Source organism: Anser cygnoides, chromosome 6 (genome assembly GCF_040182565.1).
Source record: "Anser cygnoides isolate HZ-2024a breed goose chromosome 6, Taihu_goose_T2T_genome, whole genome shotgun sequence".
Lineage (NCBI taxonomy): Eukaryota > Metazoa > Chordata > Aves > Anseriformes > Anatidae > Anser > Anser cygnoides.
This window is the reverse complement of record NC_089878.1, coordinates 21557763-21582261: the sequence shown is the minus strand read 5'-3', so window position 1 is coordinate 21582261 and position 24499 is coordinate 21557763. Positions and strand designations below refer to the sequence as shown.

The following is a 24499-nucleotide window of genomic DNA, read 5'->3' as shown; positions in this document are numbered from 1 at the left end:
AAGAGTGCTTGGAAAAAAAAAAAAAAGAAAAAAGAAAAAAGTCAAAGATGTGTGAAGGATTTGTTGGGTATTTTTAAGTCTTGCGCTGCTACATAGAGGCCAAGGGAAAGTGTGAGTCCTGTTGCAGCCTGCATGTGAGCAAGGGTGGTGGAGGAGATGTCCGTATACACCTTCCCACTCAGATTCCTTCTTCAGTTCATGCTTTTGGTGGGAAACTGGAGGAAGTACCACCAGTAATGCAAAGAAAAGAAATGATGCTTGTAAATCTGTGCAGAGCAGGAGCCCTCCTAATTTCTCCCTTGGGGTTTGCAGGCACGTGGCTAATAACAAGAAACACTTCCCTCCGCTTGGTAAAAGGAGCACTTGCAGTGCAGGGCGGGGAGAGCCTGGCTGGTGGATCCAAAGGTCCCAAGTCCCACTGCTGCTAAGAGGGAGCCCTGGCCCTTCAGGAGGAGCACGGCCACTTTATCCTCAGGGGATGCTCCAGCGGCGTTTAGGGCATCCGCTGCTGCAACCACTGTGCCAGTAGAGAAGGCTGAAATTGTGAACCACTTTTTTGGAAGCCATATAAATTAAGAATAATTTGCTTACAGTCGGAGTCAGCACAGTTTGCAGCTGTCACTTGCGCCGCTCAGGCTCAGGCGTTGAGGGGAGCCCTGGCCTGCCCCTCCCAAGCCCCGTTTTTTGGGGGCGTCCCTGGCCTCGCTCCCCTCACGCCTGAGGCAGGGGGCAGCCCCGGGGCGCTGCCGGGGGCAGCGGGAGGCGCTCCGGCTTTGTTGTGCGGCCGGGAGCCGCTGCCCGCGCAGCTGCTGCCGTCCCTCAGGGGCGGCTCAGGGGCGGCTCAGGGGCGGCTCAGGGGCGGCGAGCCGCCTCGGCCGGGGAGCTCCGCGGCGCCTCAGCCCGCGGCGGCCTCGCGGAGGGGCCGGGCGGCGGCTGCCGGCGCCCACCTGGGCGCTGCCTGCGCGGCTCCGCCTCCCGCGGGCCCCGGCGGCCCTGGGCGTAAGTAGCGGGCGGGCGGGGCCGGGCGGGCGCCACAAAGCCGCCGGGCGGAGCGGCCATGGCCGTGTGCGGGCAGGAGGCGGCGGAGTTGGAGGTGTACGCGTACGAGGACCCCGCGCACCCCGCGCGGCTCCTGGGGGCGTTCCGCGGCTTCTACCTGGACGGGCTGTTCACTGACATCGCGCTGCAGGGCGCCTCGGGAGTCTGCCTCCGCTGCCACAGAGCCGTCCTGGCGGCTTGCAGCAGTTACTTCAAAGCCATGTTCACGGCCGACATGAAGGAGAAGGCTAAAAGCCACATCAGGCTTCCCGAGCTCAGCCACGCCGTGCTGGAAGCCCTCGTGAATTACGCGTATACCTCCCAGATCCAGATCACAAAGAGAAACGTCCAAAGCCTGCTGCAGGCGGCGGACCTCCTCCAGTTTGCCTCGGTCAAGAAAGCCTGCGAGCAGTTTCTGGTCAGGCACTTGGATACCGACAACTGCATAGGGATGCACGCCTTTGCCGAGTACCACAACTGCTCGGAGCTGGAGAAGGAGGCGCGGAGGATGCTGCTGTGGCAGTTTGAAGACGTGTGGAAGCAGGAGGAGTTCCTGGACATCGGCAAGGAGAAGCTCGCGTTTATTCTCTCCAGAGAGAACCTGAATGTTTGGAAGGAAGAGGCAGCCATTGAGGCGGTGGTGAAGTGGGTTGCGCACAACGTGGAAGAGAGAATCGAGGACATCTATGAACTGCTGAGCTGCATCCAAATAGACTTAGATAACGTGTATTTGAGGTCAGCTTTAAGCCTACAAAAAAAATGCCGACTTAATGATAATAAAATACGGTCACTCGTATACAACGCCCTGAACCCCAGTCCCAAAGGCCTTTCCAAAAGACCAACGGCCGCCATGTATGTGATTGGAGGGTATTATTGGCATCCCTTGTCAGAGGTGCATGTTTGGGATCCGTTAACCAACACATGGGTCCAGGGAACAGACATGCCAGATCATACCCGGGAGAGCTATGGGGTCACGAACTTGGGACCAGACATATATGTGACGGGAGGTTATAGAACGGAGAGCATCGAAGCCCTTGATACTGTGTGGATATATAACAGTGAGAGAGACGAGTGGACTGAAGGCTGCCCCATGCTTGATGCGAGGTATTACCACTGTGCAGTTTCCCTGAGTGGCTGCATCTATGCGTTGGGTGGTTACCGGCAGGGAGCTCCAGTGCAAGAAGCAGAGTTCTATGATCCTTTAAAAAAGAAGTGGGTTCCTATTGCAAACATGATCAAAGGTACGTAAGGTTTTGTGTGGTGTCTGCTTCAATGTCAGTCCTTCCACCTTTGCCACACAGAAGTGCCACAGACACGTTTAGGGGTTGATCCAAGTTCTAGGGAAGTTCATGGGAACCATCCTGGTGGTTGTGGTGGGCTTTGGTTCAGGTCTTTACTAGCCAAACTGCTGGAAGCATCCAAATGCTGTGCTGGGCTGAGCCATGGAACACAGGATGAACAAGCAGGTGGTGGTGTGGTGGTCTCCTTTTAATTTTGTCTTCCTTCAGGAGCTAAATTTTTGTTCAGCTTGGAAAGAAATTAGAAACCTACCCAGGATTGAAGTCTATTCAGCATATCCTCCAAGAGTGAATAAAGGGATCGTATTATAAATAATTGTACAGAAAATAATCTGAATTTATACCAAAATAAGTGTCTTCACTTAAAATTTCTTATATGCAGCTTGCTCATATTTCAGTATATCATCTGTTCAGGTTTCTTAGTTTAATCTTTAGTGTGAGGATTAGGAAAAGCACTCATACTTATTTTTAGCAGCCAAAATAGTGATCTATTAAAAATGTATGAATTTGGATCACAACCTCACTAAATGATATTATTTGGTTATAAAAATCATAAATAATTGCACATCTTATAATAATTTTTATAACTTAGTGTAATTATTTGCAATTAGTAATAAATTCTTTTGTAAGATTTTATTGTAAGTTGATGCAACATGGTATTTTTTGAGAGTTTTTTGAGGTATCTCACAGGAAAAACGCTAATCATGCTTATGCAATTGTTTCTTTAATGTTTAAATCTTTCCCACAATCACTGCTATTATTCTCTTAATTTAAATCCAGGAAAGCTGCTTTAATAGTGTGAGCAGTTACATGTTCTGCGCAGGCATTTTGTCACATTTTCTGCCTGAAGCTTTTTAGATGCTTAAAAACACACTAATTTGCTAGGGTTTGTATGTTTTATCTTGCAGTTCCCTTGTTTTATTTTTGTTTTGTTCTCCTGGAGACGGAGTTAACATGGCTACATTCTATTTGTGTCCTTGTTTGTACAGCAGTGTTGTTAATAATATGAGAAAGACTAAAAATACCCTGAGACACTGAATAATCTCAGCTCCCATTGACTTTGTTCTTTCCATGTATGTGAGGCTTATAAAATCACTTAAACTTAGTGAAATATTGTAAGCAATTCCCTGTTTCAAAACCAGCATGACAGTGTCCTTAACGACTGTATAAGGATTATGTGAAATTTTGTATGGCCATATTACATGCAATACATGTCGGTTACTGCATGTTTATTTAATTGCTCATGACTTATACTGCTAAAATAAGGTGTCTTGACAGTTTATTTAATTTCACATTCATTTAAATACTTGCAAATATAATTTCATCCTAAAATGTTAATTAACAAGTCATTTAAATTGGGGTTATCAGTGAAAGTGCCAGTGGGTGTTGTGTGCAGTCTGAAGGTGTGTTGTGACTTTCATACTGTGTACAGGTGTTGGAAACGCCACTGCCTGTGTCCTGCACGAAGTCATCTACGTAACCGGAGGTCACTATGGCTACAGAGGAAGCTGCACCTATGATAAAATCCAGAGATACCATTCAGGTAGCAATGAGTGGAGTATAGTCGCCACAAGTCCGCATCCAGGTAAACAATAATTTCTGTAATGAGCATAGAGTTTGATTTGTTTAATCCTAACTAGGAGTCTTTAAATCCACTTAAGAGTCTGCCTAGTTCTTAGTAAGATGAGGAAAACGTCTAGGGCAGTAAGGTTCAGAGTGGACACTTGTCCCTGTGGGGTGATCTACTATTCCCAGGCTTGGAGAAGGGAGGGAAAGGCCCCCCTCAAGTGTCTGCTGTATAGAAATCACGTTATAATACTCAACTAAGTAACAGCTGTACTTTACTAAATAACATAGTGAGCTAACTTTCCATAAAATCTGTCTATTCATATTTGTTTGGCAAAGGTCTTTTATATGAAATTTCAAAAGGCTTTCTCTGTTTTCTACATTTGGTAACAATAAGTTTCTAAAGAGCTTGTCACTAAATACTGGTGCTTGTCTATGTAGGTCTAGCAGAAATTCCTGAGGGTGTTTACTAAATTCAGTGAAGAAACTCAGCTGGCATTAGTGGTGCCCAATGTTTGTTGTGCAGCTGCAGTTTAAGATAACGTTATCATGCTGAGTTGAATTGTATTCCTTTCTTCCCGAAGAATATGGATTGTGTTCAATTACGTTACAAAACAAGATCTATTTTGTGGGTGGACAGACCACGATCACGGACTGCTATGACCCAGAGCAGAATGAGTGGAAGCAGATGGCTCACATGATGGAGAGAAGAATGGAGTGTGGTGCAGTGGTCATGAACGGATGCATCTATGTAACAGGAGGATATTCCTATTCAAAAGGAACGTATCTGCAGAGTATTGAGAAATACAACCCTGAACTGAACAAATGGGAAGCAGTAGGTAATCTTCCCAGTGCTATGCGTTCACATGGCTGCGTCTGTGTGTATAATGTATAAACATTTGATTTTCATACTGCTGCTACAGAAAACAGCAGATGCAGTATTCCTAGTAGTACTGCTTACCTCAGGAGTGAAATGTCAGGTGCAATCTCTTAGCAGACATTCATTAAAAACTATATGGTTTATCTTCATTTTAAACAATTCAGAAGCATAAATGTGGGAAAAATATTTCCATATATTTTCAGTCATTCTCTGACATGAAAGTTTTCAGATGACTCCCGTACAATACTTTGCACAGCTATCCAGGAACTACTGTGAAAAACAGAGTTGTTTTCATTAGCCACCAGGTGGAACTCTAACTCGATGCTGAGTTGAGTAAAACCAAAGTACTCTGCATTTTTGTGGACTACTGGGCTTATGATGAAATATCCCATACACTGAATATAGCTGTAGAAAGGGTTCACCACTAGCACACTAGCACACCACTAGCTAGGTGTGTGGTATGTATAGAGCTATAGTACTTGGAGAACTAGGCTACATATCCAGAAATTGTGGGCAGTTGCAGGGTGCCTCTAAATCCACCTTCAAATGCCAGAGTGAGAGCACAGGCTGGGAAAAGGGGAAGAAATGTGACTTGGTAGCCCAGGATCACAAACAGAACGTGTGCACTAGTTTTCTCTGTGTGGCTTTGCAGTGGGCTTTTTGGCTGATTTGCGGGTATTTTTTTTTTCTCTCAGAGAAAAGCCTTACTATGATAACTGTTTTTGAAATAAAATTTGATGTTTCTTCCTGAAATGTAAGGATAGAGATTGGACAGTCCAGAATCCCTACACCCTGTTTCTTGAGCTGTGGCAATGCAGCTGCTGTGGAGCTGCATGCAGTCTGACAGAAGGGATTCAAATATAGAATTAGGCTGGGGGAGCAGAGAGGTTCTTTTAGCCCCCTTCGGTTCTTCAGTCCAGCTTACAAAATGACAGCAGAGACAGCTGTTAGATGTTGGTACAAAAGGGAAGGACAGCAGGAGGCTGTGATAAGTTGTGGTGGGAACCTCTTACAGCAGCAGCGCCACCTGACATGAAATTCTGATTTTATTGGATTTACCAGATACCATCCAAGGAACTTTGTAAGAAGGTGAACCCCTCAGTTCATAATATTTCTTCTTAATCATAAGCACTTTCAACATATTATTATTTCACATTTTTGTACTAATTTATCACTTGCGTTTGGTAGTAACAGTTTTCACTCAACCATGAGTTTTGCTGTAAAATTCTGTGCTGTGTGTATAGCTCTTGTTTTGATGTCTGACTGTAGTGTTGTCAGAAGCTCGTGTGCGGGGGTTCAGTGTTCTGGTTCATTAGCTGTCCCACTGAGAGCTACTGAAGGATGCAGCCAAATTTGTTTAAAGATTCTTATATGTCAAGGGGTCTGAGGAACCCAACTCTTTGGTGCTGTTTGAAATGCATAGGCCAAGCAAGTTAGCAAGAGTTAATTTATTTCTCCCCGAAATCCCCACGGCAGAGAATAATTTAAAAGCCAGGTGGGGATCTGAAGTGTTCTCAAGTGTTCCTGCAGAGTGGGGAGAAGCCTTTGGTTCTCTTGTGCTGGGAGAGCAGCACCCGTATGGCACAACCTCAAGCCCGAGACATCCTCATTTTGTAGAGATTTTGGGATGCTTGAGAGTCAGGGGAGCATTCAGGTTCAAAGACTCGCTGTTACGTTTTCACTGGTGCTATTTTTTACATTAAAATTTACACCTGGCCGCGCCCTGTGCCCGTAACGGCCACCGGGACGCGGGCACCGCGCGGTGCCCGTTGCGGACGGGGCCCGCTGCGCTGCTCCCCGCGTGGGGCTGATGGCATGAGGTAACACAGAGCTCCCTCGGGCCGGTGCCGTTTGTTGGAGCGTTTATTCGTGCGTTTGTAGCGCTGTACGGGCCTGCGGGCGTACTGCAGTAAGCGTTTCTAATAAACCACACGCCACCACAGCGCGGTGCACGTGCGAATGGAACGGGGTGGGGGTGGGTGGAACTTTCCTCACCGCCCTCAGAGCCGCGGCCCCGCCCCGCGCCCCGGAAGCGGCCGCCACGTGAGGGGCGGGCGGCGGCGCGGGGGCTGCTGGGCCGGGCCGGAGCGCAGCCGGGCAGAGCCGTTCGGTGCGCGCCGCCTGCAGCTTGCCGCGCGGGGCCGGTGCGGGGCGCGCCGCGCGGGGCCGCCGCAGGTTTGTGCTCGGGGCCGCCGCGCGCTGGGCTGGGGCTGGCGGGCGGGAAGGGGCCGGAGCGGCGGTAGCGGCAGCGCGGCGGTGGCGGGAAGCGCTTCCTGCGGCGCCCCGCGTGGGGCAGCGCTGCAGCACGCGGAGCTGTGCGAGCGCCGCACGCCGCCTCCCCGCGGGGCTCGGCCCGGCACCGCCGCGCGGAGGGGCTGCGGGGCGGCGGGGGCCTGGCGGACGGGGCCTGCCCGCCGGGGCCCTGCTCCCTCTGCTCGCGCCGCGGCTGGGGGCTGGGGGCTGGGGGCTGGGGTGCCCGCGCCAAGGGGCTGAAGCGAGCGGGTGCAGCAGCACGCGGAGCTCCCCCCCGTGCCGGGAGGCGGCTGCTGCCTCGGTGCCTGGGGCCAGGGCCCCGTCAGCGCCCCAGCTGTAGAAGGGCCCGAGCCTGCCATGCGGGGCGTAGTCTGGGCTGTGGAGCGCGTTACCGGTGTGCGGATGGGTGCTTTTTCTAGAAAAACTTCTGTAGTTACAACACTCAATCTCAGTGGTTTGCCCGAGGTCTCGTGTTGCTCTAACCTTTTGTACAGTGTTTCTGCTTGCACAGGAGGGTCTTCGAGGCTGTAGAAAAGGTGGAGGACTTGAGGCAGCAGAAGCCAGACGGAGACAAGAATGTCTGTTTTGTCCATGGCGCCTCGTAGCGCTATCACGTTTGCGTTTCTTAAGGGCTACCCAGTAGTAAAATCAAGAGCATCTAGCATGCTGCAGACCGGGTTTTGGGGGGAGGCTAGGAGAGGGGGGTTACCCTAGGCAGACTGAAGAGGAGTTCCCTCCAAATGACAGAGGCAGTAACAAAGCACAGCCTGTGGCTGCACTGCACTGATTCGTTTGTATCTGTTAGCTCAGACAAGCTGCATCTCCTTAGTCCTCGCCTGTAACAGAACTGCGGGTGGTTTGGCAGCATGCAGTCACAAGGTCCTGAGTTTTATTTTAACAAAAACCTGTATTAAGAGACTGCTTGCTCCAACAAAACTGTGCACCATTCAGTATGATGTGTGAAACAGCGAGGACAGCTGAGGGGCAAGCAGGTACAGCCTGCCTTAAGGCTTGGCCTGGGGTAGCTGAGGGGACATCAATCTGCTTAATCTTCTGCAGCTGGATTTGCCAAGTGTGAGAGTGTCAGGAGAAGGCAGAAATCTGTGGTTCACAGTTCAATGCTGAATTCAGACTGATTTCTGACAGGTTTATAAAGCTGCCTTTTTTTTCTCAAGAATAACTCTCCTCCATCTACCCCTATTTTAAGAGGAATTAGATGAGCAGTTTCTGATCTCCATTAATTTGTTGTCTGGTAGCTGCTTTCTTACCAACTTCCTAGTGCATATAGTGACTGTATTTGATGTACAGGAACTATAAGCTTAATACTAGTTAGGAGAATAAATTGCTTTCAACTTTAAAACATCATATGTCCTCTCAAAGATGCTTGATGCAGTATTCAGGCAGAACTGCAGTGAAGGCAAATCTGTAAAAAGGAGAACTAGACATCTTTAGGATGTACTAGTAAATACGTATGTCTTCATTCATTCCTCCAGCAAGTTCCTTGAACTTTCAAAGATTACTTACAAGGTGGAAACTTCAAAAAAATTTCTAATTATACTTACTAGGAATATCAAACAATCCTTGTTACTGATGTTTTGTCTAGTGATGAGGGATTGGGTTTGACCTGACAAACATTGGCTATTGTTGGCTCAGATTTGTTGCTGTTAGGTACCAACTGAGGATCTGTGACTGTAAAAAGATAAATAGCAAATGCTTTAAAGTGACAGCATTTATTTACTTATCTCAAATGTTAGAATGACAAATGCTGGTTTAACAGCCAAGTAGTTGTTTCTTAGTTTCAGTTTCCACTTGGAATTCTGCAGTCATGTTTAGAGCTGACTCACAAGCATGAACGTGTGGCTGAAGAACTTGCCTGTTACCTTGTTTAAATGTAGTTAAATGCGGTGCTATACAAATGTGTCTGTAGAAGTTGGTATTTGATACTTAGTGCCTTTGCTCTAAATTCTTTTCAACACAGCTGATGAAAATGGCTGAAAACGGAGATGGTGAAAACATGTCTATCTTGGAAAGCAAAATCTGTCAGCAAATTGAGGTGAGTTCAATTTATAGTTTTGGATCTAGACTCGTGTAGTTTTTGGAGACTTTAATTGGTATGAACTTGGCTAATGGGAAATTAACTTCATAGAGTTAACTTGAATATTCAGTTCTGTTAAAATAAAAAAAAACAGTCGTAGACTTGTGGCAGACTTTAATATGTTATGGTCATTCATAGTGGTAATCTAAACTGGAAGTCACATTTGTCTAAGGTTGCTCGTAAGACTACCACTTAAACACAAAACATTTAACTTGATAACATTGTAGGTATTACAGCAAGTGAATGTATCATTGAACAATTTATTACTGTGTTCATTGGGGTTATTCTTCGTATGCGATTGGGGAAAAAAATCCTATTTGGGAATCTGTGCTGTTGAAAATATTAGCATGCTGCGTAACTTGCTATTATGTTTTACTGCTCTGTAATTTATTGCTACAAATTATGACTGAACTTAAATGCCGTACTTTACATTCATTATTTCTTACTCGAGAAGCTTGGAGGGTTACCTTACAATGGATAACTGAACACACCACTTAAAATAATATCCTGAACAAAACCTTCTTCCTGAATGACAAAATTACGTGTATCTATATGTGAATCCATCAGCATATGGAGCCATAGTCATTATTTATGAAAATAACTGAGACTGGGGATAAATAGTTGACAAAGCTAGACGTGTGGTAATGTGAACTTGAGGTACACTAGAGGGAGAAATACTATTGTAAAACTTGAGCTGGCTCTTCCTAGAGCACAATGATCCTGGTGGAAACACTTCCGCTTATCCTATGGCTTCAAGTATTTGACCCTTGTTAGATGACTGCTAGCAAGCAAAAGAATCTGATGAACTTGTCTACTTTGTGCTCAGTTAAACAATTTGTCACCTGTGTGACACTGCTCTTTCTGTGCCATGCACAATCAAAATGAGAACACGGTAAATGAACGCTTAAATGTGTGTGTGCGTGTACATATATCTATCTTACAGTATTCTCCTGTATGAGATCTAGAAACTGTAGTCTACGTAGAGGACTTCACAGTGCGGCAAAGATACTATTCTTGCCTCGTACATTTCTTAAATAAGGACTAAAATCTAAATCTGTTTGTGATAAATTTCACTGGTGACCCTGCAGATCTTTATCACCTTGATGAATTATGTTATATGAATACACATTGTTATGAATGTTAACAGAGTGAGCCTCATGCCTCTCCTAAACAAATCTGCAGCCTACCAGCTTTGCCTGATTACAATCCCATTGGATGAAGCAGGTTTTTTTTTTAACAGCTTACTTGTTGCGGCTAAGTTTTGGAAGTGTCCTGTTAAAGCAGGAAGTAGTAATTTGAGAACTTTGTTAATCTGATAAAAATAACAATTAGAATTTCAAGTATTTTCAAGACATTTTTTTCTTCTTTCTTTTGCAGTACTATTTTGGCGATCACAATCTACCAAGAGACAAGTTCCTAAAGGAACAGATCAAATTAGATGATGGCTGGGTGCCTTTAGAAGTAATGATCAAATTCAACAGGTAAAACAAAATACAGCTAATATGGGTGGAAGGGTAATTTTTAGCTACTTAAATCTGTTTGGGCCAAATGTCCTTGGTCTGCACATGCAATTCTTGTTGGGATTTTAACATTTGGCTTCAGCTTTACCTGGATAGTTTTAATAACCTGTGTCTCTTTACTCAATAGGTTAAGTCGTCTGTCTAAAGATTTTGGTGTTATAGTAGAAGCACTAAGAAAATCCAAGACTGGTCTAATGGAAATAAATGAAGACAAAACTAAAATCAGGAGATCTCCAAATAAACCGCTTCCTGAATGGAATGACCAGTACAAGGCTGCAATTAAAAACAGATCGGTATATGTTGTAAGTAAAGCTCTTCCTTTGCTCTGTGCTGTTCTGAATGACTTTGACTGAGAACCATTTAACCAAAGTAAAGCTTGAATTAACTCATACTAGATGGTCAGGTGGTTATATCTGATGAAGTGTCACAGTTTGTCGTATATAATTGTTGTGCTGTCTTGCAGAAAGGCTTTCCAGTAGACGCAACTCTTGATGATATCAAAGAATGGCTTGAAGATAAGGGTCCAGTTGAAAACATTCAGATGAGGAGAACTCTGCAGAAGACGTTTAAGGTAACTTTTGGCAATGAACAATTAAGACCTGGGGCAGGGATGCCTCCTGGAGAACATTCTGTTGGATTACTCTGACACTCAGTGTATCTTATTTAACAGGGATCAATATTTGCGGTTTTTGATAGTGTTGAATCTGCTAAGAAGTTCACAGAAATCCCAAACCAGAAGTACAAAGACACAGAGCTGATAGTGCTTTTCAAGTAAGTCCACTTACCTGATATATGAACCTAATAATAATGGTCAAGGGTGGATTTAAATTTCTATACTGTTGTACAGACACCAATAGCACAAGCCTTTGCAGACCAGCATCTCAACTGCTACAGATGGTCTCAATTGCTTACTGGCTTCTCCTGTCTTATAAAGTAATTGTAATGGGATAATCTAATTGGCATTAACTTAGTTTACATTCTGTTGAAGGGAGGAGTATTGTACAAAGAAGAATGAAGAAAGGAAACAAAACAAAGTAGAGGCCAAAGCAAGAGCTAAACAGTAAGTCCTTATCAACAGAAGTGCCTGGTTTTGATCACCTGACCACATGTGAACCAACTCTTAACTCATGTTAACTTCTCTACAGGGAAAAAGAAGAAAAAGAGAAAAAAGCAGCAGATGCTGAGATGGTATGGGTTTCTTAAATGTCTGCTTAAAAACTATTCAATTTGTGCTTTCATGGATTTTCATTAACGTGTTACTGCAGCTATGTGTTGCATTCAGCTTTTACAACTAACCTACAGTAAGACTTCGTTTTGTCGTGGTATTGTCTTATTTTCAAGAGACTGATTTTTGTTTAAAGGAACATATCCTAGATTTGAATTACTAGGTACGTTTACCTATTCAGAAGTGATCCAAACTACATGAATAAAATAGATGATCATTCTTCTGTGCTACTTTGTAAATCCTTACAGGATCATATCAATAATGTATGGATTTTCAACTTCAGGTCAGCCTTCAGGAAACTGTTCTGTAAAATTTCAAGAGTGTTAATTATCTTAAGGGAAACGAGTCCTAAATTCTAGATAAATGTATCCATAGTAGGCAAAAGGCAAAAAAAAAAAAAAAAAGTTAAAGGTTATGGGGCACTGTGCAAGACTTGGGTATCAGCATAAGTAAGTTATGTAGCAAGAATGGTTGGGTTACTAATGGTGTTAAGAGACTTCAATTGCTAATTAATTCCTGTCATATTTTAATATTATGATGGGGGGAGGGAAAGAATATTCAAAGCTTGACTCGTCAATAAAAATGTCTTCAACTTTTATTTAGAAATCTCTAGAAGAAAAGACAGGATGTCTTTTGAAGTTTTTTGGTGATCTAGATGATGAAACGTGCAGAGAAGATCTCCATGCAGTATTTTCTGATCATGGAGAAATCAAATGGATACACTTTGTAAGAGGTGCAAAGGAGGTCAGTATAATCTTGGACTCTGAGTAAAGATCTTAGTATTAGAGTTTGAAGCTTAATAATTAAATGTATGTGCTCCTGTATCAAGTAAATAATTACTTCTGTTTTCTTTTTTTGTTTAATTTGACTTGTGGAACTGCAGAATATTTAGAGAATGAAATCATTCACTTGAATTCTTTCAAAAGCACGGGTAAAGGTTCCAGGCTCGTCAGCTGATTAGTTCAAAACTGAGACTAAGAATGCTTGTTAGGACAGCCTGAGGGTTTTGTTTCAGTCCAGATTTTTCACAGCATGCAAGCATAATGAACTTGCTGAGGTACCTAGCAGGATATGTTGTTCATCATTCTAGCTGAGTGTTTTCACAGTAAGATGCAACTGCCTTTTTTCTTTTTAAGGGAATTATCCTATTTAAGGATACTGCAAAAGAAGCTCTGGAAAAAGCCAAAGCCGCACATAATGGAAACTTACAGCTTCGGAACAAGGATGTTACTTGGGAGTTGCTAGAAGGAGATGACGAGAAAGAAGCTTTGAAAAAAATAATGGAAGATCAGCAGGAATTGCTGAAACAGAAAACAAAAGGTCCTCCTTAGATTGATGGAAGCGTTTACAATGTCCCATGAGTGGCATTTTGTGAAAATAAGATAGTGAATACATAATAATCACTGGTTATAAAGCATTCTTCTGAGCTCGTCCATTAAAAACACAAATGATACAAAATTCCTGTTATCTTATTCCAACAGGACGCAAACTTAAAGGAAAAGGAAGAGGGGGGAAGATACCTCAAGGCGCACAAAAAGGGAAAGTACAGTTTCAAGGCAAGAAAATAAAATTTGAGGAAGAAGGTGAAGATGATACTAAAACAGGTATGTCATTCTGTGCTGGATACAGATTCTTTATTGCACAGGGCTATTTTGTAGAGAAGTTTTTGTTTACTAGGGCCAAGTTTTGGCCCTCTATTGTAGTATTTCTGTCCTCTGTCAATATGTCATTACCAGTAAAGTAACTTCAGGGGTCCTCTGCATGACTCCTTCCAGAGGCTGAAACTGTACAAAATGCATATTAAAAGTATATTGAAACAATTATTAGATAGCTGTGGCTGTACTGCAGCACTGTTCAAAGCATTCCACGTTGAAGATGTCAGCAACGTTCACCACCCCCATGTACCTTGAGGATACAGTAAGACCAATAGTTCTGGATAGTGGTACTTAGCTCAGAGAAGAGGAAGAGCTACTCTTTCTGTTCATTAGACACAGCACTTGCTTATAACAAAACCCATTTAAACCTACTCCTGTTAGATTTTTTTTTTTCTTTCATCTTCTTACCTGCTTTAGTGCAGGTAAGAACCAATTCTTTAAAGTACTTTGGAACACCTCGAAACTTCTGAGTCACATAGTAAATGAACCTTCTACCATAGCAATGGCTATAGATTAACTAGGACCCATTCTGGGGCATATATACTAGGACTGCTTTTAAGAGTATTTTAGTTGATTGTTTTTCTTCTTTTTTTCCGGAAGATTTGGGGTAATACTGAAAGGCTTTCCTTTACCATAAATGACTGTATGTATTCAATCTTGCAGAACCGGCAAGTCCTAAGAAGAGACCACTAGAGGAAATAGAAGAAGAAGAACCTGCACCAAAACAACTGAAAACAGAAAATGGAGATGGAGATCAGTAATACTAAAATAAAAATAACATTGTTTTTATTAGTCCATTTTAAATAAGTTTTAAAGACATGCTTCAGTTCCGAAGTTTTTTGGCAGAAATCTAATGAAATCCACTTCAATGTCAACCTGCAATGAGAAGAGAGCTTCGTGGTGTTGGGTTACAGCTTTTTTTTTTTTTTTCTTGTTCTAAGCAGCATGGTTAATTTTAAGATGCCACTCTGGAGAATTATTTTGTATTTATAGTTTTGTTTATACTGTCAGATGGTCTCAACTTCTCTTGCACCTCATTCAAACGTAAAAGGTTCCTGACTTTGTAACCTTGAAGTTATATTAAACAGCAGCTGCCAATAAATTCAGAACTTAAAACTGCTCATTACTGACCCCTCTGTTCAACCACTAAGTGTGGTAACAACAATGGACCTTATTGCTGTCGTAACAAACTTCTTTCAAATGCTATTAATCATCCAGTACACGTGACTCTAAAACTTTCTTTCAGTGGAATTTATTTACCTCCCTGATACAAGACAGCATTTTCTCAGTTGTCTTAGGTTTTATACTTACCGATTTCTTCTTATGGAACTTGTAAGATGCTGGTAGGTCATATTGAAGTTCTGTGAACAGTACAAAAAATTGTTATGCTATACTGATTATTAGTCAGTTAACTTACACCCTCCATCCATGTTCTGTTGCATATCTCTGTGAGCCCTTGATGGGGTAACTGTTTTGACCTCTGCACTAGATTATGACTGAAAATTTAAACCAACCACAGCAGACAGTAAGTGGATGGCTGAGATCTAGAACTACATCTCAAGCATTTGTGCAAATTCCATGTCTCAAGTTGTATTACTCCTATGAAACATATAGCTTATGGTACTTAGGAAGATAATAGAGTAACTGCCAAAAATATTTAGGATGCTTAATGTAGTCCGCGAAGAAACACTTCCTCTGAGCTTTATTCATCAAGTGCCTACTTATGTTCCAGACAGGTAGTAAGATCAAGTAAATAAACAAACCCTGTCATTTTCACCATAAATCACACTTAAATTTCTCTCTGGATGTTGTCTGACTAGTAAGGGCTTACATCTATATTAGACCCCAAGAAACTGTTTTTTCTCTTGAGTTAATCTTACCTGCTATGACTTCCATCTTCACTTCCCATTCATCTGCTTTCTTTTGAATGTGCTACAGTATTAAACAGACATAGCTACATGTAAAAGCTGTTTTCTATAGTCTTAAAAACATCTTCATGGCTATTATAATTTAAGAAGTCTCCTGCACCTTTGTTTTCAACTTAAACTATTAGATGTACTTACCTTGATGCATGCAAAGTCACAGCTATTCCTTGACAATAATATTTACCCCAAATAGGCATATACCATAGAAATATGAACAAATCAATGAAGCTAAAGACAATGTGACTACTGACCAACTATTTGTGAGCTTAATGTTCACCGTACTAAAATGAAGGACTTACCTGCCGTGTTGAAGTTTTGTGAAGGGAATATACAGCTGTTTTTGCCATTTGTAAAGCCCTTTTCAGAAAAATCATATCCATTCCTAAAAGCGTAGAAATTTTTAAATTACTAAATGCAACTTTAAACTAGAGGATTTAAAGATTTGCTTCACACTTGAATCTTCCTGAAGCAGTAGGTATTTAAGAAAAACACTGAAGGTACAGAAAGTATTTCTGCAACTTTCTCAAGTGCTTTTAGTAAAAGCAAAAAATAAAGGATATGAAATAGCTAGTATTGTTTATTTGAAACCAAATGCTTGTCAGCTATAGCATTGAATTGGTTAATCTCTCTATTTATGAAACTAATTTCAGGTCAGCAAAATTTTGTTAGGTCCCCTATTGCAATAGAGAGGAGAGATGTTTCATTAGAAGTGTGTCCCTTGATACTTCATTTCTAGTAATTGCTAAACGACTTCTATATCTACAAACCTTTATTATGTTTGGTACCAAAAGGAGGGTTCATGATAACTGTGTCAAAAGTCTCTGACATGCTGTCAGACAAAGAACAGACATCACATTGAATGAAGTCAACATTTGTGAGCTCAAAGTCCTGAAGATTGCTGTTAAATATTTCCAGTGCTTCTGCATCTATGTCAAACCCCACACAAAACCTATTATGAAAAAAAAAAGCCACATTAGTATTTTGCAAAATAAAACTGTTTAAATTCTATAGCAGTTTTGGAAAGGAATGGCACGAGCTTGTTTTAACTAGGAAACATAACAGGCATACACTACAAATTCAGTACTTACACAAATGTAAGCAGCTCTGTTGCCTTTTTCAAATACCTTTTTAAAGTTTTAGAGAGATGTTTCACGTGTTCATTTAATGCTTCAGGAGAAAACAAATGTAATTGTTTTGAGGCAAGTATCTCTCCCTCCCAGAAGCTGAATGGTTATTAACTATTTAAACATACTAATTGGCCTGATTATGTACCAGAGTAGATGGCTAAAATTAGTTAAGTTCAGCACTATGTTGTAATCTTAATTTCAACTCCGTCCTAACCAGAAAAAAAAAAAGTCCAGAAATTAGTATTTACTTACCCAGCTCCTAACATTGCACTTCCAATGCTGAGCATGCCACAACCACATCCTAAATCTGCAATTGTTTTGTTTTCAATATCATCAAAAGTATTGTGAATTGTGTAAAGCATACATGCTGAGGGGAGAAAAAAAAAACATACAGTAATATACCCAATGGGCATCCGGTTAATCAACACAAACTACTTTCTTCTGCTTTCAGAAAACTCTGAAACGAAGGTTTCTTGTCATGCAAAATTACGCTCATTTTCTCACTGCCTGTAATTCTCTTTTTCATTTCTGTGTGAAAACCAATGTTTTGCCAAGTAATTGAACTGAAGATATTTGGTCTGGTGAAGAGATTTCACATAGATCAGTGAATATATGTATCTTTTAAATCAATTTTCTCTAATTCTGGATTATAAATTAACAGTATTCTTTTAATGAAAATAAGTTAACATCATAGAAAAATGGATTCAGGTTTCTGGTGGATACAACTTCTCAACTATATCTAGTGTGAAGGCTTTAAATGAGATACTGCGGTAGAAACAGAAAGCACTTAAACTTTTTATGCAGAACTAATAAAAGAGACTAGCTACAACAGTGCCACCTCTACCTGCGATGTGAGGTCTCGTTGGGTACTGTTCAAGGAGCAGTTTGGGGCTTTCGAAGGTATCAACCTGTTGAAGACAGCTCTCCAGTTCTTTAAGCTTTAATTTCTTCATGTCTGTAGCTGGACTCGATGATCCCCACGCGTCCCTTCCGACTCTTCTACGATTCTAAGTAAATTAACGTGTCATCAGCTGCAATACCATAACGCCGTATTACCGTACGGAGTCGTTCTCCGCTTAAAACCCCCTCGCACCCCCTAGGCAGCCCAGCCCGGGGATCCCGTCACGGCGCGGGGCCCGATGCCGCCAGGACGCTGCGGCCCCGCCGCCAGCTCCGCGCCTCCCTCACGCTGCTCCCGCCGCAGCCCGGGCGGCGCCGAGCGGCTCCCAGCGCTGAGCGGCGGGGCCGTGGCAGCGCGGGGCCGAGCCCCCCCCTCCAACCCCTCTGGCCGCTCACCGCAACCCCGGCCGAGCCCCTCCGGGCGCCGTGAGCCGCCGCGGGCCCAGCACCGCCCCGTGCCGCCCCGCCCCGGCGCCAGGCGCAGGCCCCGAGCCGCCGCCGTGCCGGCCCGCCCCTCCCCGGGCAGGCGGTGCCTGGCCAAGTGCGGCTGGCGGGGGTGTCCCTGTCGTCGCTCGCGGCGTCGCTGCGGGGTGCTGGGCGCTGTGTGCAAGTGGCTGTGTGGCCGCACACGGCGCCGCTCGGGCCCTAGGTGCTCTGTGCCCCCAGCGCTGCCAGCGGGCGGCACGGCACGGCACGGCACGGAGGCCGCAGCGGGGCGCCGGGCGTGGGGCTTCGTTGTGCCTGCTGCCCCCAGCCTGCCTTTGTCCGGGGACGGGCTTTCTAGAAGTTCTGCTGGCGGCCCGCTTCTCGGGCTGCGGACACGTTAAGCGCTACGTGAGCTGTGCCAGTGTGCCCCGGCAGCCAGGAGGGCCAGCCGGGTCGTGGGGTGCCTCAGGCACGGCACTGCTGGTCGGCCGAGGGAAGCGAGTGTCCCTGCTCTGCGGCCTCACCTCGAGTGCTGTGTGCAGGTCTGGGCACCGCAGTACAAAAAGGATGTGAGACTGCTGGAGAGTGCCCAGAGAAGGGCTACAAAGATGGTGAAGGGCCTAGAGGGGAAGACGTATGAGGAGCGGCTGAGGTCACTGGGCCTGTTCAGCCTGGAGAAGAGGAGGCTGAGGGGGGACCTCATTGCAGCCTACAGCTTCCTCACGAGGGGGTGTGGAGGGGCAGGCACCGGTCTGTTCTCTTTAGTGACCAGCGATAGGACCCGAGGGAATGGTGTCAAGCTGCAACAGGGGAGGTTCAGGCTGGACATCAGGAAGAGGTTCTTCACCCAACGGGTGGTTGCACACTGGAACAGGCTCCCCAGGGCCGTGGTCACGGCACCAACCCTGTCGGAGTTCAAGAAGCGTTTGGACTGTGCTCTTAGCCATACGGTCTGAATTGTTGGGCAGACCTGTGTGGTGCCAGGAGTCGGACTGGATGATCCTTGTGGGTCCCTCCCAACTCGGGACATTCTGTGGTCCTGTGAACTCGCATCCCGCGCGTGGCGGGGCCGGTCGGGTCGGGCGGCGACATGTTGCGGGGTGACAGCGACATGTTGCGGGAAGGACGTGTTGCGGGCCGGCGGTGCCCGCGCACCTGCGCGCTGCCAGTGCGGCGGGGCGGGCAGAGGAAGGGGAGGGCTCAGTGTCAGGGGAGGGGAGAGGCAGCGCCGGGAGGGCGCCGGTTCCGCGGCTATCGCGAGAGGGAGGTGCCGCTGGGAGGGGAGGGCAGGGAAGGGAAGGGAAGGGGGAGCCCCGGAGCCGGGAGCCCGGCGCAGCCGTAACGGCCCCGCGGTGCCCCGTCATGGCGGGGGCCGGCGCCAGCGGCCGGGACAAGCGGGCGACGGCGGCGCGGCTGAAGGCGGCGCTGGGCGGCGAAGGCCGCGCGGCGACGGCGGCGGCGGGCGATCTGCGGGCGCTGCTGGAGCGGGTGCTGGCCCCGGCGGCGGGCCCGGGCGGCGGCGAGGCGGCGGGCGAGGCGCTGGAGTGGTGCCGCTGCCTGCTGTCGGGCGGGGAGCCGTGGGACAGCTTCGTGCAAGCCGTGCGGGCCTACGACCCGGCCACGCTGTGCGGCCTGGTGTGGACGGCCAACTTCGTGGCCTACCGCTGCCGGACGTGCGGCATCTCGCCCTGCATGAGCCTGTGCGCGGAGTGCTTCCACCAGGGCGAGCACGCCGGGCACGACTACAACATGTTCCGGAGCCAGGCGGGGGGCGCCTGCGACTGCGGCGACAGCAACGTCATGCGGGAGGCCGGGTGAGCGGGGCGGCATCGGCGGGCGGGCGGGCACCTGCCGGCGGGGGCGGCACCTGCCTCCGCCCCGGCCCCGGTGAAGGCCCCCCCTGCACCGAGCCTCGCCAGGGTCCCCGCCCTAAGCCGTGCACGGGCCTGGGGACCCGGGGATCGGTGAGGCGAGGGGCCTGTCGGCGCCCGGCCCGGGGCTGTGGTCACAGAGCCCAGCGCTTCGGCCGGGCAAACGCGCTGGAGGGAGCGGGTCGGGCTAAGGGGAGCCATTTTTGTGCGTGTGCCCAGTCTGCTGCTCGCCTTGCCTGCTGTTTGCTGTTCGCAGGTTGAAATCAAGGAGCTCGGCATCTCTTGGGTGGGTATGGTCAGGCAGGGCTTCAGGGAAGTCAGCCGTCCGTCGTGCTCTGAGACCTGTTGTAGGCAAGGCGTGAGCGCCTGGCTGTAAGGCGGCGACAGCTTTGGTACCTCGTTAGACCTGCCTTTGTTCCCATTGCGCTCGATGGCAAAGGGACGGATCAGCCAACCTGTTGGGTAGAGGTGATACCTAGCCAGTACACTTGACATTTCACAACCGGGTATCTTCAGCTGAGTTCATTGCACTCCTGTTTGTTCACCAGAGAGCGAAGGGCTTCACCAGAAGACAGTTTGGAGTACTTGAGTGGGGCTTCTCTTCTGGCCAGGTTTCTGGAATAGTCTGTCTTGATTGTTTTAGCTATGGTAAGATGGTGTGCTCTTGGAAGAGCCATCTTATCTTTTCCCAGTAAATCTGTAGTTGTGGCAGATAGCAGAAAATGCTAGGAAAGTGTAGAAATACCAAACCTTACCTTGGTTCTTCATATTTTTACCACTTCCACTCTATTAGTCTGCTTCATTACGTGTCTTAAAATTCCTTTTTTCCTTTGCATTTCTACTTAGGTATTTCACTAATTCCGCTTTTTTTCTGTTGCCATTTAAATGTTGTCTTCCTGACTCTCAGTCTTTGTGTCCAGATTTGCAGTTCTCCTGCTCTGAAGTGACTTCATTCTTTGTTTCTTGTCATGATTTTTTTTTTGTCCCCCTCTTGTTCGTGTTACTATCTGCCTTCATCATTTCTTCATTCTTCCTTTTTGATGGAATCACTTCCACTTGTAGACTCCCTCCCATTGGAGAGAGTGTTTTTTCTCCTTTTCTTTTCCTTGGTCTTGACTGACTTTAAGCATCTGCTTCTGAAGTAATTCCTTCTTTATCTGTTCTTGTTCAACTTCTGGTGTTTCTGCTTTCCTCAGTATCGCTGAATTACCAGTTCCTTTTGATCTTGAGAAGTAAGAAAAAAAATTGTCTCTTTTTCCAGTGCTCAGTGTGGGATAGATTTAGGGCTCCTCTTAGTGGTAGGATTTTAACAGAGTGTGGACAAATTGAACTACTTCAGGTAAATATTAAAAAGAATTCTAATACTGCTCTCATCCCAGAGTTTATCGCTTCTGCCTCTTTTCCCATTTTAAAGAATTTTTTTCTCAAATAAAGCTGGTTTAATAAAGAAGTAGAAATTAATGTTAAATTTGCAATGTAAACAGCTGCAAACCCTGAGGGAGTAAGAGTACTCTCCCTCATTTCTCTGTTAGATTTACTCCAGTTACTACTTTTAACAGTAGAATTCAAGAGTAAGTTGTCCTTGGTATGAGCTAGGTCCTGTCAGTAGATTTAATTATTCCAGATAAAGAATTTCATAGTGTCAGTTTAGAAACAACACCCCTGAGTTGAGTAAAATTTCCAGTCCTGGTTGTGCAGGAGGACACTGCATGACAATACATGGGAAGCCTGCTCTCAACATAAGGTTTTACCTGCTTATCTAAAGAACTGATTTAAGCTGATGCAATTAAATGAAGAAGAAACATTGTTTGCCATGTAAGATGAAGTAAGTTAAATTTAAACCAATGTAAAAACATTAACAAGTGCAAACACTTGGGCTCACATACTCACAGACACGGTTTTGCCTGTTGACTCGAATTGCTTCAATACAGTACATTTAGATAAATTGATTTAACTTTGTGTATACAAATCAGTTACACAATTGCGAAGGTACTGTTTTACATGCTCCTTGGGAGGCCTTCATTGTAGATTCAGGAAATAGGAGTGTGTCTAGCCTGATGTAACCTTGCCCACCCCAGCCTAGGCTTCTATTAATAGCAAGGGAATCAAATGTGGAACCTACTTACAAACTCTATCTGAGCAGGCAGATGGTAGATAAAACTTTGTGTGGATACTGTAAATGAGTATTTTAGTAACAATAGTTTGTTTCTCTTGGTTCTTGTTATCTGGTCTGCGTGGTCAGTGTTTTTTCATTTGATGCATCTTGAAAAATACTTTTAATGAAGTCTTAGCTACTTATCTAGTGTAAAGGAAATCTCTCCAGCTCACCATCTGGAACATCTTTTCATTTTCTTTAGGGTGGCTAATGTAAACCTAGAGGTGGCTTGGTCTGGAATATGAGGATATGTGTGTTAATCTCCTGTTACTAATCAAAACTGCAATTTACTTTTTAGAGATAACTGAGTATTAAATATTTATTTTTTTTTTGTATCCAGTACACTATATCCTGGCTTCATTATGTAATGGTAATAGCTGCATGCTGATTTGTTTTTAGGCACCTTGTGTAATTGTTTTAGGAAAATCAGATAGTCACGCTCTCAAACCTTGTGATTCTCATGCAAGTTTCAGTGGTTTTGACGCTTAAGTGCAGTTGTTCTGGTCTACTAGAATGCAATTTAGACTTTAGAAAATATCTAACTCTGTAAATTTTAAGCGTGTAGCTATTTGTCTGAGTATTAAAAGCTCTAGCTGTGACTGCGTTTCTTAGAGTTTGAAATTCAGTGATACATCAGGAGGTGAAAATAGCTTGTAGTCCTCTCCCATATGGTGTCTAGCCATAGGTAAATGAAATTTTGCATCTCCATCAGAGGTGGTTAATAATGTTTTGAAGGAAAAATCTTCAGTTCAAAAGCATTGATGGTAGACATGTGCTCATAGTTCAGCAGGTGAGCTCGTCCATTAGGAAAAAACATGCAGTAGAACCAGGGGAAGTTCAGACTGGAATATTTTTTTGGTTGGTAGATGGTCTTGTGTAGTAATGAAACTTCATAATTTATGAAACAAGCTTGAAGAAAGCAATATGCCATGTGGTTATAATAAGGGTATAACTGGTCAGTGGTCTGTTATTGATGAGTACTGCCTTGCTTTCTTGCGCTCTTGTTCTGTTTCAGTCTGTAGGCAATAACCTGATATACTAGGGAGCCTCTACACTTTGGCTATTTCATTCCCTCGTGTCCTGTTTCTGAGTATGCCTCGCTGTGTTGGCTTATTTGTTAAATTAATCATGTGGGAAGCAGATGTTATAGTGCTGCATTACAGTACAAAGAGAATAATATCTCCATCAAGAGTTGCATATCCTGAGAGGCAAAAAGCCAGGTTAAGAATTTCATTAAACAGGCTTTTGCATTGATGGTTGCTGTCTATTTGGTGGTAGTTATGGCAACCGGTGGCTCTATTGACATGGAGCATTGCCTTCTCTTATGACTTATAGAAAAGGGTCTAAGAAATTATCAATTTCTACTTGTAAAAGCAAGCCATTTCTTCATTAGTAGTCATTCATGAAGTCAAAAATATTCTAGTTGTAAACAAGGTGACTGATAAAGGTTGATGTTTATATGCCGTGCGTTGAACAGCAGCTTCAGGTACCCAGCTCTAAGCTTTCTTCGGCCCCGTCTCTGACGATCCTTACTTATTTTTCCATTTAGGTTTTGTGGAGATCCCACCTGATCTGCACACTAGTTTGGATGTCTTTCTTTTTAAAATTACGTCTGTCTCGATGGCTGATGTTTCTGTTGGGTCTGCCATGGTCCTGTACAAAAAGGCTGGAGAAATCTCTTTGCCTCCTTTCGCTTATCATGAGTGTGAGGAGTATGTTCATAGCTTCTAGCCTGCTAATTTTCTCCTGGTTTGGTTTAGTTAGAACTGTCTCTGTTTTTTTTCAGTGTATTAAAATGTTTGCATCCAGGAAGTATTATTTTATAGATAGTTAAATTTTGGACAGTAAATACCTAGTATTGATGACCTTTGCTACTCTGTCCCCATATTCTTCCTTCCCTTTTTGACATAGTTCCTTATTTTACCCACCTTCAGAGGCACTTCCTTACAGGACCTCATTTCAATAGAAACGGCCTTTTTGCCCTATTTGGGAACTACAGAAGAATATTTGCTATCTCTTTTACTTTCTTTTGCGAAGTAAAAGTAAAGGACCTTTCTTCTATTCTACACCTGTGAAAAAACTGTAACAGACTGACAATAAAAAAACAAGCTTGCTGTTGAGAAATCTGTTACAGTGGTCACCTTGGGATGTTTTCTGTTCCTGTTCAGGAGGCGAGGTCTCATCATCTCAGGTTGTAGCAGCTGTGATCCCCTCAGTATCAGGAAAGGCAGATCTGTTTCAGGCATGGTTCTGGGAAGCAGAGGTAATGGCTGTGTTGCTGGCGTTAAGGAGATCATGTGGTTACTTTATCGACTGTCTTGCAACAGTGAATCACGTGTTGAGCATACGTGGGGTGTTGCTGCTCCAAGGCTGGCCCTCCCGCGGCGGCTCTGCCAGCCGTGCTCTTTCGCTGCGGGCCAGGAGGCTCCAGTTCTCCCAGCCCTCGGGCTCGCTTGGTAGTGCAGCCTCCGGGAGGGAAGAAGTGCTCCTTCAGACTCTTTTCCAAGAAGCTGCTGAAACAGATGCTTCAAAAGCAGAATGAAGCCCTACACGCTGTCAAGGAAT

General features: G+C 44.9%; 3 protein-coding genes across 10 annotated transcripts in view; 2 read left to right on the top strand and 1 right to left on the bottom strand.

Moving 5' to 3' along the window:
• The first annotated feature begins 919 nt into the window (after positions 1-919).
• Positions 920-14653, top strand: SSB (small RNA binding exonuclease protection factor La). Of its 2 annotated transcripts, XM_048061490.2 has the most exons (14): positions 920-2279; positions 3769-3921; positions 4487-4737; positions 9014-9088; positions 10508-10611; positions 10778-10952; positions 11114-11221; positions 11321-11421; positions 11639-11710; positions 11796-11838; positions 12479-12619; positions 13012-13195; positions 13357-13479; positions 14194-14653. In XM_048061490.2, the coding sequence occupies exons 1-14, from the start codon at positions 1058-1060 to the stop codon at positions 14289-14291; spliced, it is 2850 nt and encodes a 949-aa protein (XP_047917447.2). In that variant the 5' UTR covers positions 920-1057; the 3' UTR covers positions 14292-14653. The 2 variants fall into 2 exon arrangements, with proteins under 2 accessions (XP_047917447.2, XP_066855627.1); XM_066999526.1 differs by lacking the exons at positions 920-2279; positions 3769-3921; positions 4487-4737 and adding an exon at positions 6804-6957.
• METTL5 (methyltransferase 5, N6-adenosine) lies at positions 9228-17997 on the bottom strand. Of its 3 annotated transcripts, XR_010832384.1 has the most exons (9): positions 17879-17997; positions 17427-17589; positions 16835-16949; positions 16223-16404; positions 15755-15837; positions 15411-15462; positions 14842-14891; positions 14163-14406; positions 9228-13659 (listed from the first exon to the last, which is right to left on the bottom strand). XR_010832384.1 is itself a non-coding variant. In XM_048061491.2 (8 exons), exons 2-8 carry the CDS (start codon positions 17533-17535, stop codon positions 14341-14343), a joined length of 657 nt encoding a protein of 218 aa, XP_047917448.2. In that variant the 5' UTR covers positions 17536-17589; positions 17879-17997; the 3' UTR covers positions 9228-14340. The 3 variants fall into 3 exon arrangements, 2 of the variants coding, with proteins under 2 accessions (XP_047917448.2, XP_047917449.2); XM_048061491.2 differs by having other exon boundaries at positions 9228-14406; XM_048061492.2 differs by having other exon boundaries at positions 9228-14406; positions 17427-17613; positions 17879-17920.
• Positions 17998-19201: 1204 nt separating this feature from the next.
• UBR3 (ubiquitin protein ligase E3 component n-recognin 3) overlaps positions 19202-24499 on the top strand; it is a 105572-nt gene continuing 100274 nt past the window's right edge. For 3 of the 5 annotated variants that reach the window (XM_066999516.1, XM_066999513.1, XM_066999512.1), the window contains exon 1: positions 19202-19722. In XM_066999516.1, coding sequence (XP_066855617.1) covers positions 19271-19722 — 452 coding nt within the window. In that variant the 5' untranslated portion in view covers positions 19202-19270. The remainder of the gene's footprint in view (positions 19723-24499) is intronic. The other 2 variants (XM_066999515.1, XM_066999514.1) reach the window with 1 other exon arrangement.